The 19,149-nt window shown below is 40.5% G+C and overlaps 1 protein-coding gene across 1 annotated transcript in view; it reads left to right on the forward strand.

Annotated features, from left to right (window-relative positions):
- The window catches only part of LIPI (lipase I), a 38,899-nt gene extending 30,004 nt beyond the window's left edge, over window positions 1-8,895 (forward strand). The window contains exon 10 of the mRNA XM_073328644.1: window positions 8,808-8,895. Within this exon, the coding sequence (XP_073184745.1) occupies window positions 8,808-8,895 (88 nt within the window). The remainder of the gene's footprint in view (window positions 1-8,807) is intronic.
- The last annotated feature ends 10,254 nt before the right edge of the window (window positions 8,896-19,149 follow it).

Here is a 19,149-nt window from a genome sequence, read left to right on the forward strand (position 1 = left end):
GCCTTCTGCCTCCCCTGCGCCCTGGGCTGCAGGAACGAGGTGCTGCAGGTCGCTTCCCGGCACAGTGCGGTGCCCGCGGCGCTACGGGGATGGCAATCCAGCAGGCCGGATCCAAAGACCTAAGGGGCCGGATCCGGCCCGCGGGCCGTAGTTTGCCCACCCCTGAGCTAGAATGATTTTACTTAAAAGCATTTACAGTGAGAGAGACTCTAAGACCTAAATTAATGTTGTAAATACTTTTCTATCCAACAATCATAAAACGAGTACCATTTCATAAGGTTTATCAGCATCCAAGTTTTTTTTTAAATTATTGCTTAATCTGGTAGAGTAGGCAGGCCATAAATAGACTGCCCAATCTCAGTCTTGCCTTGTGTTCTTATTTGTGGACTGCCAGAAGCTGGGGCTGGACTACAGGAGAGGGATCATTGGACAAATTGCCCATTCCTTTCATTCCCATTCATTCTGGTCCCTGAACTGGCCACTATCGGAAGACAGGAATACTAGCTAAATGGGTGATTGGTCTGACCCAGTATGGCCATTCTTATGTTCTTGTTCATGCTTGGAACTCCCATTAATTTTACTATGAGTTGCACATGGTCTATTATTTTAATGTTAGGATTCAATACTGTCCTGTTTTCAGATGCATATAGCTTGGCAGTGAAAGAATTATATCATCTCCTTCCCCACCCTCCAAAAATATGTTGTGTTTTTAAGTACAATGTAAACAAAACAAAAAACAAACCAAACGGAGGAGCAGTACAGGAGCCAGCAAACAGCTGAAAACAAGAGAGTCTGAATTGAGCTCTGTTGAAGGAGAAGGGAGGCAAGCCCCTGTTCCTTAGGGACAGTGGGTGAATGAGTTCTTCAGAGATAGCTTGCGGCTTCTTTGCCGATTTCTTTTCTGTTTTCAGGTTGCAGAGGCTGGTAGGGGGCAGCGTGCTGTGAGAGAAGCAGAGTCTTGGATCACAGTAGAGCCGTGATTAGGTGGGCTATAATGGCAGCCAAGCAGCCAGCCGGGGACACAGGAACCAGCAATCAGAGTTGAAAACAGAGGAGTTTGAGGGGAGAACTGTTGGAAGGGAAGGGAAGCAAGTCCCTGTTCCTTAGAAGCCATGAGTGAGTTCTTGAGAGTTTGTTTGCTGTTTGCAGAGACTGACAGGAGGCAGTGTGCTGTAAGATAAGCAGAGCCTTAGCCCACAGGGGAGCACTGATTATTGGGCTTATTAAGGCAATCAGTCAGCGGTGCAGAAGCTGCAGCACAATAGCCAGCAAACAGAGCTGAAAACAGGGGAGTTTGCGTGAGAGTTTGTAAGGGGAGTTTGTGGGAGTGAGTATGGTTGTTGTTTTAATTTGTGGAGTGTTTTTTCCCCTTGACAGGGGCTTAGGTGTGATGGCTATCACAGTGACAGAGGCAGCAGTGGTAGTGACCTAAGGAATGGAAGAGGCAATTAAAATGACTGGATGTGGAGCCTGTGAGATGTACATTATCCTGGAGTGAGTACCTGAAAGGTGCTTTGTATGAAGTGCTGCCTGATAGGGTTGACGGAAGAGAAGAGTCGAGGTTTGGAGATGCAGGTAGAAACTATGGTTGAGCTTCGAAGGTGATTTGAGCACATGATAGAGGGAAGGCAAGAGAAGGCTGAAGGGAAAACTCAAGACTTATAGATGTAAGATGGACTGGAGAACTGTTGGGGTAGACTGCTGGATGAGGAAAGTGGTCAGTGGAAGCATGTGACTATCAGAACCAGGCAGAGGAGAACACCTGCTACTGAAGGTGAAATAGAGCAGAGGAACAGGTTTGCTGAATTGGGAAATGAAGGGGTGCAGCAGGCAGTAACAGAAGTAGGAGGGTAAGGAAGAAGAGAAGAGGGGCTAGTCATACAGGAAGAGACAGTGGAGATAGCCAGTTTGGAGACCCAGAAGGATAGAGAATGACGCGCATAAGATTGCAAGTGAGAACAAAAAACAGAAAGAACAGAAGGAGGAAGGCTGGTGCACTGCACCATCACAAGAAAGAAGCAGCTCTATGTGATTGTGGACTCTCTTCCAGAAATGGACAGGCCTGTCACCAGAGCTGATCCAGAGAACAGAAGAGTGTACTGTCTGCCAGGAGTTAAGGTACAGCATGTGGGCCTGAGGCTGGAGAGGATCCTATTGGGAGCAGGAAAGAATCCACTGATGTTCACATATGAAGGACAAAATGATACTGCTAGCTTCTTGCTAGAATGCATCAAGGGAGACTGTGCCAGGTTGGGGAAGATGCTTAAAATAAATGAAGGTTCAGATAATTGTCAGTGGGGTTCTGCTTGTCCCTAGAAGAGAAGAACTGAGGTGAGACAAGATTATGATGATCAACAGATGATGCAGGCAGTGGTGCTATAAGGAGGACTTTGCCTCCCAGTGGTTGAACATCCCATTCACAAACAGAGGACTGTTCTCATGGGATGGATTCCACCTGAGTAGGGATGGAAATAGAATTCTGGGATGGAGGCTGGCACAAATGATTCAAAGAGCTTTAAACTAGGAATTTGGGGAAGATGGTTAGGAGATATTCATGTAATCTCAATGCCTGATTTTAATATTGAGTAGGAGGAAAAATCAAGTAAGAGGATAGAGCAATGGAGAAAGGAATGACAGATGGTAAGAGAATGGACATCAAGAGGAAAGATAGTGTCATTGGTATTACTGGCAGTAGAATTATTGTACCTAATCAGACAAGGAAGCTGGATGAAACCAAGCAGAAACTACTAAGATGTTTGTATACCAATGCAAGGTATCTGAGTAACAAAATGAAGGAACTAGAAATACTGGTGCAGGATGTGAAACTAGGTATTATAGAGATAACAAACATGATGGAATTGTTGTCTTGACTGGAACACAGATATTGAAGGGTATGTGCAGGTCAGGAAAGACAGAAATAAAGGTAAAGGTGATGGAGTAGCATTATATATTAATGATGAGGTAGACTAAAGAAATTAGAAGTGATGTAATGGATAAAATGCAGTCTGTTTGGGTCAAAATCACGTTGGGGAAGAAAGAGGTCCCACTGGGATAGTGCTTGGGGTATGCTACAGACCCCCAGAATACAATTTGGGTATGGATAGAGACCTCTAATATTTTTAATGAAATAAATACTACTGGGAATTGTGTGATTATGGGAGACTTTAATTTCCCAGATATAGATTGGAGGATAAGTTCTACTAATAATGGTAGGGCCCATGTATGCCTGGATGTGATAGCTGACAGCTTTCTTCACCAAATAGTCACTGAACCAAAAAGAGGTGATGCCATTTTAGATTTAGGATTGGTAAGTAGCCAGACCTCATTGAATAACTGGTTATAGAGGAGAACGTTAGTTTGAGAGATCATGAGCTAATTCCATTTAAACTAAATAGAAGGATAAAGAAAAATAGGTCTGAAATGAGGGTCCTTAATTTCAAAAGGGCAAACTTTTTTTTAAAAATAAGGGAATTAGTTAGGGAAGTGGACTAGACTGAAGAAACCAAGGATCTGAATATGAAGGATGCTTGGAATTAATTTCTGCAACTGTGACTGAACATATCTGAAGCCTACATCCCAAGGAAGGGAAAAATATTCATAGGGAAGGGTTGAAGACCAAACCAGATAAGCAAGCATCTCAGACTGGTTATTTAGAAAAAGCAGAAAGCCTAAAAGAAATGGAGCATCGGATGGATTAGCAAGGAAAGCTATCTTTTGGAGGTCACTAAGTGTAGGGTAAAAGTGAGACCTGTCAAAAACCAAGTAGAGCTGGACCTTGCATAGGAAATTAAAACTAACAGTAAAAGGTTCGTTAGCCATATAAATAAAAAGAAAACAAGGAAAGAAGTGGTACTGCTAAGCACTGAGGATGGATGGAGATTAAAGATAATCTAGGAATAGCCCAACACCTAAACAAGTATTTTGCCTCAGTTTTTAATAATGGTAATCAGAAGTTTAGCAGAGTGGCTAATGGAAATGAGGGTATGGAAGTAGAAATTACCACATCAAAGGTGGAAGTCAAACTCAAACAGCTCAATGGAACCAAACTGCAGGACCCCAGATAATTTATATCCTAGAATATTAAAGCAACTGGCACATGATATTGCAAAGCCAATAGCAAAGATTTTTAATGAATCCATAAACTTGGGGGTCATACCTATGATTGGAGAATTGCTAATATACTACCTATTTTTAAGAAAGGGGGAAAAAAGTGATCCAGGAAGCTACAGTCTAGTTAGTTTGACCTCAGTTGTATGCAAGGTCTTAGAACAAATTTTGAAAGTGAGACTAGTTAAGGACATAGAGGTAACTGGGATAAAATACAACATGGTTTTACAGAAGGTAGATCTCGCCAGGCCAACCTGAGCTCTTTCTTTGAGAAGACAACTGATTTTTTTTTAAGACAAAGAAAATGCAGTAGATCTTATTTACTTGGATTTCAATAACTTCCACACTGGGGAAATTAGTTAAATTGGAGAAGATGGGGATTAATATGAGAATTGAAAGGTGGATAAGGAACTGGTTAAAGGGGAGACTACACTGTGTCATATTGAAAGGTGACCTGTCAGGCCTGAGGAAGGTTACTAGGGACATTCCTTAGGGACTGATCTTGGAATCAACCTTATTATTCGTTCATGACCTTGGCACAAAAATTGGGAGTGTGCTAATAAAATTTGCAAATAGCACAAAGTTGGAGGTATTGCCAATACAGAGGAAGAATGGAACATCATAGAAGATCTGAATGACATTGAAAACTAGAGTAATAGAAATGGGATGAAATTTAATAGTGCAAAGTCATGCAATTGGGGACTAACAACAAGAATTTTCACGATAAGCTGGGGTGTATCAGTTGGAAGCCACAGAGGAGAAAGACCTGGGTGTTTGGGTCAATCACAGGATGACTATGAGCTGCCAGTGCTATGTGGCCATGAAAAAAAGCCAATTCAATCGTATGCTGCATCAGGTGAAGTATGTCCAGTAGAGGTAAGGAAGTTATTACCATTATACAAGGAACTGGTGAGACCTCATCTGGAATACTGTGTGTAGTTCTGGTCTCCCATGTTTAAGAAATATTAATTCACACTGGAACAGATGCAGAGAAGGGCAATGAGGATGATCAGAGGAATGGAAAACCTACTTTATGGGAGGAGACTCAAGGAGCGTGACTTTTTTAGCCTAACCAAACAAAGACTGAGAGGAGATATGATTGCTCTCTATAAATAGAGATGGATAAATAGCAGGGAGGGAGAGGAGTTATTTAAGCTATGCGCCGATGTGAACAGAAGAACAAATGGATATAAAGTGGCCATCAACAAGTTTAGGCTTGAAATTGGATGAAGGATTTTAACCATCAGAGCAGTAAAGTTCTGGAACAGCCTTCCAAGGGGAGCAGTGGGGGCAAAAATCTAACTGGTGTTGATACATTTATGGAGGAGATAGCATGACAAGACTGCCTACAATGGCATGTTGCCCATCTGCAACTGCTTGTAGCAAATGTCCCATGGCCAGAGATGGGACACTGGATGGAGAGGGCTCTGAGTTACTGCAATGACTTCTTTCCCAATGACTTATCTGGCTGGTGGGTCTTGCTGACATGCTCAGGGTCTAACTGATTGTCCTATTTGGGCTTGAGAAGGAATTTTCCCCTGGGTCAGATTGGCAGAGGCCCTGGGGGGGTTTTGCCTTCCACTGCAACATGGGGCAAGGTTCACTTGCAGGATTAAACTAGAGTAAATGGTGGATTCTCTGTAACTTGAAGTCTTTAAATCATGCTTTGAGGATTTCAATAACTCAGCTAGAGTTTATGAGTCTATTACAGGAGTGGATGGGCAAGGTTCTGTGTTCTGCAACGTTCAGGTCAGACTAGAAGATCATGATGGTCCCTTCTGGCCTTAAAGTCCGAGTCTGAAATTTCAAAATAATTTTAATACAGATTTTATGATGCCTTTATTTGCTGTAATTACATAATTGCTCATGGTAATTCCAAAAATACCTCTAATTAGAGTGACTACACATTCACTTCATGTAGTTAGACAATTATAATTACATAAATATGCCATAATCAGAAAGGTCTGAAATGTTCATACAGCAAAAGATTAGATTAAGAAAAGGGCACAGGTGCAGGGGGAGACCTATGGTGCTATGCTAATAGCAGACAGTTGTAGTCCAGGATATATCATAGATGGGACAGTTGTCACCTGGACTGATCCACACAGATAGTGTATGAACCTGGGTGTTCCCTGGGGCCACACCCAATTTTCAGGACTCTTCACCTGATCTCTCTGGTGAAGAGATCAAACTCCAAAATGAAGCTTGCAGTGTTGTCCGTGTACTGTTTTCTCTCCCATGGATAAGAAATATATCTTTAGGAGGTAAAAATTCCACTGATGGAATGGCAGGTCACATTGGAAGAAATGCCTATATTCACACATTTCTCTTAATTCAGCATTTGGTCCAGTATTGTACTACTCTGTGCTAGTACCTACTATCTTCAGGTACATTAAAATTACAGCACTATATGATTACAAGGCATATACTCATCTACCCCAATATAATGCGATCCGCTAGAATGCAAATTCAGAGATAATGTGGTAAAGCATTTCCCCTCTTCCCCCCCTCACTCCCAGGCTTGCACAAGCCTGGGAGGGAGGAGAAGTGGAGGAGCAGCAAGTTCAGGGGAGGAGGCGGAGCAGTGGTGAGCTGGGACGGGGAGGGGTGTGTGGGGGAGGTCCACAGCAAGTAACGGGGGGGGGGGGGCGCAAAGCAACCGCTCACCAGCTCAGCTCTGCCTCCTCCCCCAAGCGCACCACTGCTCTGCTTCTCCCCGCTCCCTCCCAGGCTTGCCATGCCAAACAGCTGATTTGCGGCAAGCCTTGGAGGGAGAGAGGGAGAGGGAGAAGCAGAATGGCAACGGCACACTTGGGGGAGGAGGCAGAGCTGGAGCAGAGGTGAGCTGGGTTGGGGAGCTGCTGGTGGGTGCTCTGCACCCACCAATTTTTCTCCATGGGTGCTCCTGGAGCACCCATGGAGTTGGCGCCTATGGCGGCAGCATATCTGGCTCTGACACGCTGCTCTGAGTGGGGTGTAAGGGGGCTGGGCTGGGGGTTGGATAAGGGGCAGAGGGTCTTGTGGGGTGGTCAGGGGACAGGGAGGGTTGGGGGTTCTGAGGGGTCAGTCGGGGGCAGGAAGTAGGTGGGGGTTGGATGGGGGTGGGCCCAGGCTGTTTGGGGAGGCACGGCCTTCGCTACCCAGCCCTCCATAGCAAGTTTGATATAACGTGGTTCCACCTATAATGCGGTAAGATTTTTTGGCTCCAGAGGACCACGTTATATTGGGGTAGAGGTGTACAAAGTAAACCTTGATATAGATGTACATAATGATTTGTTGTTGCAGCTTGGCCTGGAAGCTGTTCCATGAGTTCTTTGAAGGTCTCATGTGAGGAGCTCTAGATGAATAAATGCTCAAGGCTCCAGCAGTAATATGCAGGAATTGCTTCTCTCCTGTTCCACAGAAAATTAAAGCATTATTAAAAAGATATGCTTTAGCTCACCTAGAAGTTATGGCTTTGATGTAGAAACTACTGGGTGAAATTCTGCAGAACACAGCTCATAGGAGGTTAGGCAAAATCAGAGGGAACCACTATATCTATAAACTCTATTCATTTGTCTTCCCTAGGGATTGAGTAGGGCCCAAGCTTGCTGTTCTGTACAACATATGGTAAACCACTGTCCCTTTACTCAGATAGGTGGAGCTATAGCTGACTTGAAAACCTCACTTATAAATAATGAAATAACCAAAGAGGCTGTACATCTTTTCCCATTTCTTTCTCTTCTCCATGTCATCCCCTAAAATCCATCCTACTATGGGACTGGATTGATTAATTCACAGCTTTGCCTAAATGGCATAGAGGGCAGTGCATAGCCACACTGCCCCAAAGGGAGCACCAGTATATAGATGCTGCTGTAACACTCCTTTGTGGGATAGTTTCTTACCCCACACACATCCAGCCCCTTCTATCCAGCTCTGCTTACTCATGCATGAGGGGCAGGGCCATGGCCTCTTTCCTACCTTTGTGGGGCACTGTGTGCTCCTCCATGGCTCTTATGTGGGTTTCACATAGCGAGAGGGTTCTTATGTCCTCCTTACCCTATTGCACACCCATGCTGGGGCAAGGCAGAATCTGGTACTACAATATTGTAAGAATTTTGACTTCTTAATGTTGATGTGCCAAATTGACCCACCACCATCTACATAAAACCTTCTCCAATAGGCAGCCATTGCAACAAGAAAAAGGAGGAAATGCGACGACTTGGTTTTGCATTGCTCCATTCACTTATAACAGCCACATCCCTTCCTTAGGAGAATGTTAAGGAAGGATTACATCACACATATCTGCTAACCAGCCCCAGCTAGAAAGATATCTTTGTACCTCTGTGGGCAGGGGAACAATATTCAACCCTAATTGTTTCCTAGGAATTAGGTATTCTGTACCAGAGCCAGTCATTCCAAGAGGATAGTTTGAACGAAGACTAAATCCACCCCAGGCTGAATGACAACGCCTATCTTTATTGGTCAGACTGGCAGGACATTCTTACTCTTTCCCTACAGCACTACTCAGCTTATTACCCAAGGAACAAGGACTAAACAGAGACAAAAAGACTTATCCCCTTGTCCTGAGCATATTTTCTTAAAAGTGGTAAATGCCACCAACTTAATCATTCATATACTACAGTATTTTGAATGTGAATTAAAAATAGAAAATTATTTTATACTGAGAGCGTGTTCTCTCCCCTTGTCTATTTATGCAGGCTGCAGATGTGCAGATACGATTTTGTACTTCTGGAAAACATCGAAACAACCTTCAAGCCTATTCCATGCCAAGAGAGGGACAAGTAAAGAGAACCTCTGCTAACTTGCTTTCCTTCTGTAGACAATATCACGTTTAATTCTTTCTTAGGACGAAGGCCTGCAGTGAGGAGGGAAATGAGTCAAAACAGGCTCAGTTTCTGAAGTTGGAATGATAATCTTCATTGCTTCCTTTGGGTATTGTAGAGTGAAGTTCAACAACCAGTTCAGTCAAATTTTGAAAACATATGTATGATGGCAGAACACATACAATGATCTATTAGCCATTGTTTGTAAGTAGCAAGAATACTCCAGGAGTACTCTGAATTAAATATAACTATCTGTGCTGATCATGGCAAATTAGTTGTCATGTAATATAAATGTAATTATTTTTTTTATAATTTTTCATATTAAGACAATTATCTCTGAATTTAATATGCAACACTGATTATATACAAACCAAATATACAGCAATTATGGACTATTATATTCACTGAATAAATAATTTGTATTTATTTTGTTATGTGATGCTTCTATTTTTGGAAACCAGAACAGTTGATATTTGTGCAAATATATGTAAATTTGCTGTTTAAAGCAATTCTCTGATCTCCAGTGTCTTCTGTAGGTGACTAGTATTACAAATCTTTAAGTGTTTGTCTATTAATGGGAATGGACAAGAGATTGGCATGCAGGTTTGAAGACATTGGAATGTCTGCTTATGGCTTGTGTTATACAGAAAGTCAGACTGGATGATCACAGAGTCTTGGAATCTATGAAGCTTTGAATATACTTACAGAGAAATTGTGTGGCATTAGGAATGGTGTCTACAATTACCAGATTTTACTGCTAGGTGGTATGAAATAGGTATAGAACTCTGCACATACACAGCAGTCTGTCTAGAAATCTGTTGTACCCATGCCCGTAATGCTCACTGAATGCCTATGTATAACTGCTGCCTTTTCTATTATTGTGTAGCTCCAGTTTTGCAGAGTGCTTGAAAGACATTAGATTAAATTTAGAAATATTGTAATGAAATATTTTTATTCACTTGATCTTAAAACATAACTATAAGCAAAATAGAAGTTATGTTTTAACAGTAATGGAAGAGTCTAACCATCAGAAAACAGATATGTTCCAAGAGTGAATTTAGGATCTTTAATTAGGCAATATATTGCAGTAATGCCAAAGGGACCTAATTAGCACTTACTTGTAGTATGTACTTCACATTGTGTTTTAGCCATATGCTAAGTGGTTTGGGAGGTTTAATGCAGTGTTTATGTTTAGCACTTACTAATTCACAGGAAGAGAAAATTGATAAATATGACAGTTTATTGCAACTCAATTTCTGATGTCAATTAATTTCAATGAAATTAATCCAAATATAATCTGATTTAGCTGAATCCATGTTTTCTTCTAACTAGAACATTTCAAAAAAATATCATGATGAAAATATAGGGAGAAACCCATTCTAAATTGACTAGGCAATGGAGTCAGTAAAGGAAAGATTAAATATACTGAAGATATTCTAATAGTTATATCACTATTATTTAACAGTGTCTTGAAGTATGCTAGTTTAAGAACAATTTTCACACAGACATGTGAGTAACTTTGCACACATGAACTATCTCACTCATTGCCAGGGGATGTGGTGAAGGCCAAAAATATAACGAGTTCAAAAAATAATTAGAAAAGTTCATGGAGGACGGGTCCATTAATGGCTAGTAGCCAAGATGGTCAGGGATGCAACCCCATGCTCCAGGTGTCCCTAGCCTCTGACTGACAGAATCTGGGAGTGGATGACAGGCGATGGATCACTTGAGAATTGCCTGTTCTGTTCATTGCCTCTGAAGCACCTGACTTTGGCCACTGTCAGAAGACAGAATACTGGGCTGGATGGACCATTGGTCTGACCCACTATGGCCATTCTTATGTTCTTATCAATGGGACTACTCACCTGAGTAAAATTTAAGCATATGTGTAAACGTTTGTAGGATTGGGCCTAAATTCAAATGCAATTAGATAGGTTAAAAAAGGCTGAAGGGGGGTTTGATTTTCAAGGAAAAGTAAGCCCATTTAGAAACATCTCTTCTCTTGCAGCCCAGGTATTTTAAGAATAGGGTCATAGGTTACTTTTAGGAGGGGTGTTAATTATGACAGAATAATTAACAATCACATAAGACTTCTTTTTGATAGCCATAGGTTCAGACATAAGAAAAGCAGGTGAGCATTTAAATGTATGAGTTAAACCACTGATAACCAATTTTTTAAAATTACAGTATAACTTACAACTTTGAAAGTCTACTGCCTATCTCATGCATTTAAAAAATGAGACACTTTCTGTGTTTTAAGCTATATTATCAGATTGGACTGCCTTCTGATAAGTATATGTAAAATGGCAGCTCGTTTAGAGGAACACCAATTGCCCTCACAATTCTGGAGATATTGAAATAGAGATACACTTCTTTAAAAGAAAAGAAATTATAGTGCCAATAGCTGCTCTCTTCACTAACAAGTAGTCCCAATGATTGCAGTGGGATTGCTCATGTGAGTAAGGAATGTGTGATTTGATCCAATGTATAAACTTACATATTATGTAAGAGAACCAGTAACTGCAACTTTATGCTTTAAAGAGAAAACATTAACTGTTTCAGGGTCAAATTCAGCTCCTAGAACCCTATCGGGCCATGACTTCCATGCAGGTGGACTCAATATGAGGAATTAATTGCAGGAACTGGTGTCTAGCTTGTACTGTGTATCTTTGAAAACTAGAAAATAGTGTACATTTGAGGAGCAGTACCATGATGGAAATATGTAGATAGACCAGATAGACCTGCCTGACCCCAAAATGGCAACTCTCTAGAGCCTACTTAGGTGATGTCTCGGGGGGGGGCTTGGTGATTATATTGTGTTTAATGATTTGACTGGACCAATTATGTTTCTGTGATCTGCATAGTCACATATAAATTACTCACTGTTCTCTCATTTCCAACTCAGAGTACCTTAGCCACACTCTTGCTTAATTACCTTATCTTTTCTCTGTTTCTTGTAAAGTCTTGAATATGTGCAGAGGCAAAATGCCTGTACATATATTGCCAATAAGCTGTACAGAAAGGTTGAAAGAGAAAAGGTTAGTGGTTGTGGTGGTACTAACAAAATAAATTTTAGAAGAATTAAAACTGTTGTCAGAAGAGGGCAGCCTTTTCACATAAATTGTAAACAAAACAACAAGGAAAAACGTGCCTTCAAATAATTTCTCTCATTGGGGTTTCATGTGCCACTAACAAATCACCATGGAAAAGAGACTACATCAAATACAAGACTGACTAAACAAGCTTAATTATTTCTTGCACTACTTGATCTTCAGTGGATGAGATTGTTTGCTTTGTAACATTTTTACTTTTTTTGTTGTACACAGAAAAGATTAAAATTGGCTACAAGGTGAGTGAGGGAAATACCTTAGTTCACCTGTTAGTTCCCGCCCCCCCCTAAAATGAAAGGCAAAGATGTTTTTCAGAATCTGATAGTACGTCTTGGTCTTAAGTGTAAAGTGTACTTGCTCTGTTTAAATGGTGATCACCTTTATGGGAGATGTTCTCACAATAAAAGCTTAATGTTGCAGAGAGCCTATAGGTTAGTTTCAGCTGAGTTAAGAGCTAAAAAAGCATTACCAGAGGAGTAAGCACACAGTGCTGTATTCCTCTTATACTTTCATCAGAGGAATCTGTTTCCATATGTATTCCATATAAAATATGTAGCCATGAAAGCTGTCATATTAAACTCAAATGTGTACCATGATTTGTGAACTATCAGTATTGTAGTATAAATTGACCATATGTCTACAAGTAAGTTGCACCCATAGCCATCCCATAATCTTTCCTATAGTAACCAATGTACTGCAAAGGGGAGAATGCACAAGAAAACTAAAATTAGGATGAAAAACAAACCATATGAGATCTGGTGCAGACAGTTGTATAGTTTTTTTATTGCTGTTGCCTTTTGTTTTGAAAGACCTGTATATAATGTATTTATGGCTCCACCACTTGTGAGTAATGAGATCCTCAACAAGTCATGGTGCAATCCATGAAACAATGTAGCCACCTAAGTCCCTTTGTGTTGTGCCACTGTGATCCAAGATACTCCTGCTTAGCTGCTGCCTCATACTGTATGGACATAACTCAGTGACTAACTTTCTGTTGTAAAAGTTCCCTAGATGCCTAAGGTTTAGACCCTGGGGCATGCATGCTGCTGCCTCCCTCTAGATGCCCAGGTACCCATTTTCTGCCTATGCCGTGGGGCAATTCACAAACTAGGGGAAGATAGGTGCTTATCCACCTCACTTGTGTGTGGGGCCTGATCTGGTAAGTGGCCTTTGAGCACACCTACTGGATCAGATCCCATTCAAAATCTGGCTGGAAGAAAAGGTGTTGGTGATGCCCACATTATAACTTTTAGCCCAGTGTTAGAGCAAACTCTTGAGATGTGGGAGATGCAAGTTCAATTCACCCTTCTTTGTGAGGGTGTGAGGATATTTGCACAGGAGGCTATGGGGATATTCTAATGTAGAGCTCCCTCAATCTCTCCTGCAAAAGTTGTTCCACTGTGGATAAATAATAAAAGAATGATGGGAGCAGGGGAACTGGATCCATGATCTCCCACCTCCTGGCTGGTTGACCTAGCCACTGGACTACAGTCATTCTCTCTCTCCCCCACCTCCTCCCTCCCAGGACTATTAAAGTATTTATTCACAATGGAACAGTCACTGAGCCATAAAGAGAGCATCTCCCATTGGCTAAGTTAGGCAGCTGGCTGTCTGCCTAGTGTGCTGGCTTTGGCTGATTGTGTTCTAAGGCCTATCTCTCTCCATGCATTGTGTAGAAAGCATAGGTGCCTAACTCATGCTTTGAGGATCACAGTATTGTTCATATGATTTTTTCCAGGCACCTAAAAGCTAGGCATTGTGATGCTTAGCCTTGTAACACCTAAATCTTTTTTGTTGATCCCATCTCTCTGCCTATCTATTTGTGTTTTTATAATGTCACCCATCACTGTGATGTCTAAGCATCTTCCATCAAAAGTAAACACTGGCACAATATTTATCCACAGCTGTATCAACAGCTATCAGTATTGGGGAAGTGCAAGCTCATTCTTATGATGTAAGAACTGCTCATCACCCAAACCTTTTCCCCAAGACTTGAGTTTAACTGAACTCAAAGGGATAGATCCTCAGCTGATATAAATCTGTATAGCTGCTTGGACATCTGTTGAACCAGTTTATACCAGCTGAGGAACTGGCCCAGAATGTTTGAGGTTCTTAAATTCTTTGAGATGGACTCACCCCTGTAAGAGATCCAAAGTGGTCTGTAGTGTGATGTAATTGTGGAGTTATGGATGATGATTCATTTAACTCCAACCAGTATGTAAATGGAGGGATTGGAACCACTCTCAGAAGCTGAGAGAAATAGAGTCTTGGACAAAAAGATCCTGCAGGAAAAGATTTGGAAATAGATGGAAAAAGCTTGAAGAAAACTTAGGTGGAAATTTATGTTGTGGTGTCATTAGTTAGGTTACCAATAAAGCCAAATCCCAGGAAGGGTGTAAATAAAGACTATATACTAAGTCTATATACTCTGTTTAGAGCCAAAAATCTTTAGTAAATTAGATTCTATAGGATTTTGAAACAATGCAGTCCAAATATTATGTAATTCCCGGTAGAAGTGATTCAGGGAGCATTATGAAATTGGGACTGTGAGGATGAAGTGATTTTAAAGTTGAATAGCACTGGTTACCGGGTCATTGTCACATTTAGGTTTTGATACCATTAATGTGAATTTATTGAATTTAGTTTAGGATGAATCCATTTTACATATTTTCACTTTGTACAGAGCAGTAATATAACTGGATGGGGTGTCTGTTAATACTGTACCCTAATTCACCTTGCAGAATTACTGAAATTTTTGGAAGGAAAACATTCCATACATCTATTCATAATTTCTGCTTCATGTGGCCTTAGGAGGACCTTCTAATAGGGACAGTTGAATTATTTTTTATAATGGGGTTGTGTAGTTAGGGAAGGTGTGTCTGAGTCATGAGGTAATGTCTGGGTTTGGCTGCCTATGCATCCTAAGGAAAAAGTCAGAGAATCAGGCAGCCAAAAAAAGTTAACAGATGTATGTGAACCAAAATACAGGAGTCTTATTCTTATTTCAGTTAAACCTGTGTAAATCAGGAATAACTCCACTGAAGACAATGGAGTTGTACTAATGTAAAACCAGTGTAAGCAAGGAAAGTATGAGACATCAGATTTGGGCTTGTCTATACTTAAAACACTGTGGGTCTTCAGTGTAGACACTACCTATGCCAACGGGAGTAATCCACCTCCCCAAGAGATGGTAGATGGTTAACAGAAGAATTCTTCCGTCAACCTAGTGCTGGTCTACACCAGGGCTTAGTTTGGTACAGCTATGTCACTTGGATTTTTCATCCCCCCAAGACACGTAGCTATACCAAAGGAAATTCCTATGGTACAGTAGGCCATAGGTTCATTCAGATCTAGGTTTGAGGCTGCAAACTTATCTCAGAATGGCTTACATTGGAATGCCCGATCTGAGCACCCCAAACTCTCCTAAAGTTTGCCTGTTGATCTGAAGTATAACTCTCAGATTTGAGATTTTGGTTTTGATCCCTAAAAAGATTCAAAAGTTGGATCCAGACCTGTGGTTTGATGAAGCCCATCTCCATTTAACTGGGTTTATAGGTCCAGATGCAGGAAAACACTTGTGTATTTAAAGTCCATAGAATTTAGACACATTTTTAAGGTTAAGCATGTATCTATACTTAAATATGTGCATAATCCATCCCAAAATCAGTACAGCACATTTTTTTTGCAGAATTTGAACCTTAATGCTCAAAACCATCACAAAAGTTAGTGTCTCAGACTTCTGTATGCTGGGTTATTTGTTTCTCATCTGGAAACAACAACATGGGTTTGTGTAGCATGCTGAAGAAGCATATAGGCTTTGCCAATCCTCCCTCACACTGGTCCCTGTGCCAAGTTCAGTTATGTCAGAGGTATGAATCTAGTCTCTAGATTCCTTCCTTTAGGCAACTCTTGGGTAAAGGCTGACAGCTAACCTTACCATGGCATACGGCTCATCAGTGGGGAGCATTCTGTGTCTTTAGCTGGGATACAAGGGCAAACACTTACCCTTATGAAATGTGGCATGCGGTCTTTATTGTATAAGCAGAGCAGATGAGACTTCAGTTTTTAAGTTCTTATCTAAAAGAATCTCTTGATAGTAAATTTACTATCCAGATGATTTTCCTCAGAAGTGTAGAGAGCTGAGTGAACCTTGTACAAGACTTGTACTTGTGGTTCTAGGGGGGCTGTGGCATTTTACATAGATATTGTATTTAAAGGGTGTTATGTTTTGAATGTTTCTGTGAGAATCCATTCCCAATGCTCTCACTGGCAGAAACATGCGAGATACTGGCAGGTCTCCATCACTGAAGAGACAAATGCGAACTAATCTGGATATTTTCCATAAACAATTTGACTCCTCCTGACTGAGATCTGTCTCCTTTTCCTTCCATTACCAGACATCTGAACTAGGTTGTACCGGAGGCAGTAAACTCAGATTGACATACTGACCCAATAAAAGCTTCAGTCTCCTGCTGGGTACAATTACCTATTGTAAGGGGTACTGAGGCTAGCCTTGATTCTTTATGCACACAAGTAAATAAAAACTGTGCTAGTTGCTCCCATTTTTTAATCTTTCTTTTTGAATGATTAAAAAGTGCCAGAAAACTGTTCAGTCACTAAATTCCTAGGTCTTCCTTTGAAATCACTCAAGGAGTGAGAAAGATAGCATATTTACAGTCATTTGTGAAACTAGAACCATATTTTGAACAGAAATAATAATGAACACATAGGGCCAGATTTTCAGCCAGTGTAATTTTGTATAGTCCTATTAAAGACAATAGAGCTATGCCAATTTACAGCAGCTGGGGATCTGGCCCGAATACTGTAAAAATATCCTTCCTGTGGTCTTCTGAATCCAACTCCATTGCTCCTTGCTGGCACTGTTATGCTTTTTCATTTGAAAACCTGCATTTTAGTTTTAATAAATGTAATAAATTGAGAGATAAGTATATCACTGGATCAAATTTGTACTACGTTACTAGTGATTACGAGTTGCGGGGCATCACACAGCCATTCAGTAGCCTATGTGAAAAGAGTCTGGTGGTCTTCATTACTTAAGTTCCCAGTCAAAAGTATCCATTAAATAAATTCCAATAGGTACTAATCTTGTTGGCAGCCTTCCAGAGGCCAAGGATCAAATGGGAATGGAAACTAGACTGTACATGTTACACCATGTACTGAAATATTTCTTCCAGGTCAGAACTGAAGGACTTTGGTAGTGTGGGGTCTGAGGAAGCTAATGCTGACAATCCCCATACTATACTTGTTCTGTGGAGAGCCAGAGAATTTCATTCTAAAGTTGTTATATACAGTACCATTCACAAACACTAAGGGCTTGATCCAAAGCCCATTTAAATCAATGGAAAGACTCCCACTGACTACGTGTGGCTTTGGATCATTACTACATTCACAAAAAGAAAGATTATGTCAATATCAAAGTCAAATCCAAAACCAATGAGGGGGGAAAAAAAAATCTATAAACACTTACAAACCCAGACAGCAAAGTTAATGACATTTGGAAAACTCAATCCATTATAAAAATAAAGCTCATTTATCTACAAGACCATAAACATTATATGTAATTTCTGGTTCATGAAAGATTTTCAGAAAGCAGCTGTGCTTCACAGCATACATATTATTAGAAAAAGGATACAAGACTGTAAAAGATAATCTTGGAGTGATTCTTTACATGAAGATGGTTTTTGCCTACAGCATTAATCTTGGCATTTCTAAAATATAGCTGTGATGAATCCTGTGAACCTGCTAATTAATATGACTCTTTTCCTCATAGATTTCATTAACCTAAACTTTTCTGGTTTCCTGTAGATTGATTGTATGGGCGCCTGTTTTTAACCTTTGCATGATAGCTCCTAATGTTATAATTCCTTTATTCCCAAAAGCAAAAGGACAATAATAACTTATATAGGTAATTCAAAGTGAGTTATGCATAATTTATACTGATTAATATTGTATAGTATCGCATTTGCCTTTTTCTGTAACTATACTGAAGATTTTTTTAATAGCAAAGAAATAATGATTAATGATATTAAATCTGCATCTTTTCAAGAAGTAGTTATAAACACAAAGAAACATTTCATTTATGCTTCCTTAAACAATACACAGTAGGATATTGATCACTCACCCATTGGAGGTTTAATATCAGCATGCAAAGTGTTTAAAAATACATTATTGATTTGTTTAGATCTCTCAGTTGATTACATTTTTATCATAATTTGTCTACCCTTTTTATTTTCAGAAGGGAGAGACGAGTTAAATAGTCCTTTAAAACTACTGTATTTCATGCTGATGTAGATAAAGGAGCAATATACTCCTCTTTACAATGACTAACTTTTTATGCCAAGCACCCCTAATTTTTTATAATGTTTCCAATGTTTAAGGTAACATTGTCCAAAACCTTTTAATAGTGTTCCATGTAGATGCTTGAAATTGAAAAGAATATTTCTTTTCCATTTATGGTGACACAAGCATTTAGGGCATGATCCTGCAAGGTGCTGGGTGGAACTGAGCTCTGTTGGCTCCCACTGTTAATATCAGTGGGAGGTGAAGGCACACAACAGCACTACCCAGAAGGTGATCAGCAGTTCTCAGGACTGGGCTCTCAGTGCCCCCTTTTATTTGGTGTTCAAAACCAAGGAAGTTCATGTTTATCTCTGCCTTGTTTTCTTCCATGTTGTCAATATTGCTAATGCCATCACTGCAGTTTTGTGAATTTGCATTCCCTCTGTGGCTTGGCTAGCTAATTCTGCTAGAGCAAAAATAGTCCCTTGAGGGCCCTCATGCTGGGACTGGATGAAATTGGTGAAGGACTTTTCACTAAATAATCAGACATACAGAAGTTCACTCTTCCCCCCACCCCCATGTGCTTTTTAAAAGTCAGACTTCTGTGCAGGATCTAAAACCTGACAGATCCAGGACTGAATATTACCCATTCTAGGGCCTGATCCTGCACTGTGAAAAACAATGGAAGTTTTGCCATTGACTTAGGCCATGTCTACATTCAACTAGTTAGATTAAAGCTAACTCAAGCAACAAAAGCAGCAAAACTGAGGGAACATGGGTGGAGGCATGAGCTAGTCCGTACCAGG

Source organism: Lepidochelys kempii, chromosome 1, assembly GCF_965140265.1.
Source record: "Lepidochelys kempii isolate rLepKem1 chromosome 1, rLepKem1.hap2, whole genome shotgun sequence".
Classification (NCBI taxonomy): Eukaryota; Metazoa; Chordata; order Testudines; family Cheloniidae; genus Lepidochelys; species Lepidochelys kempii.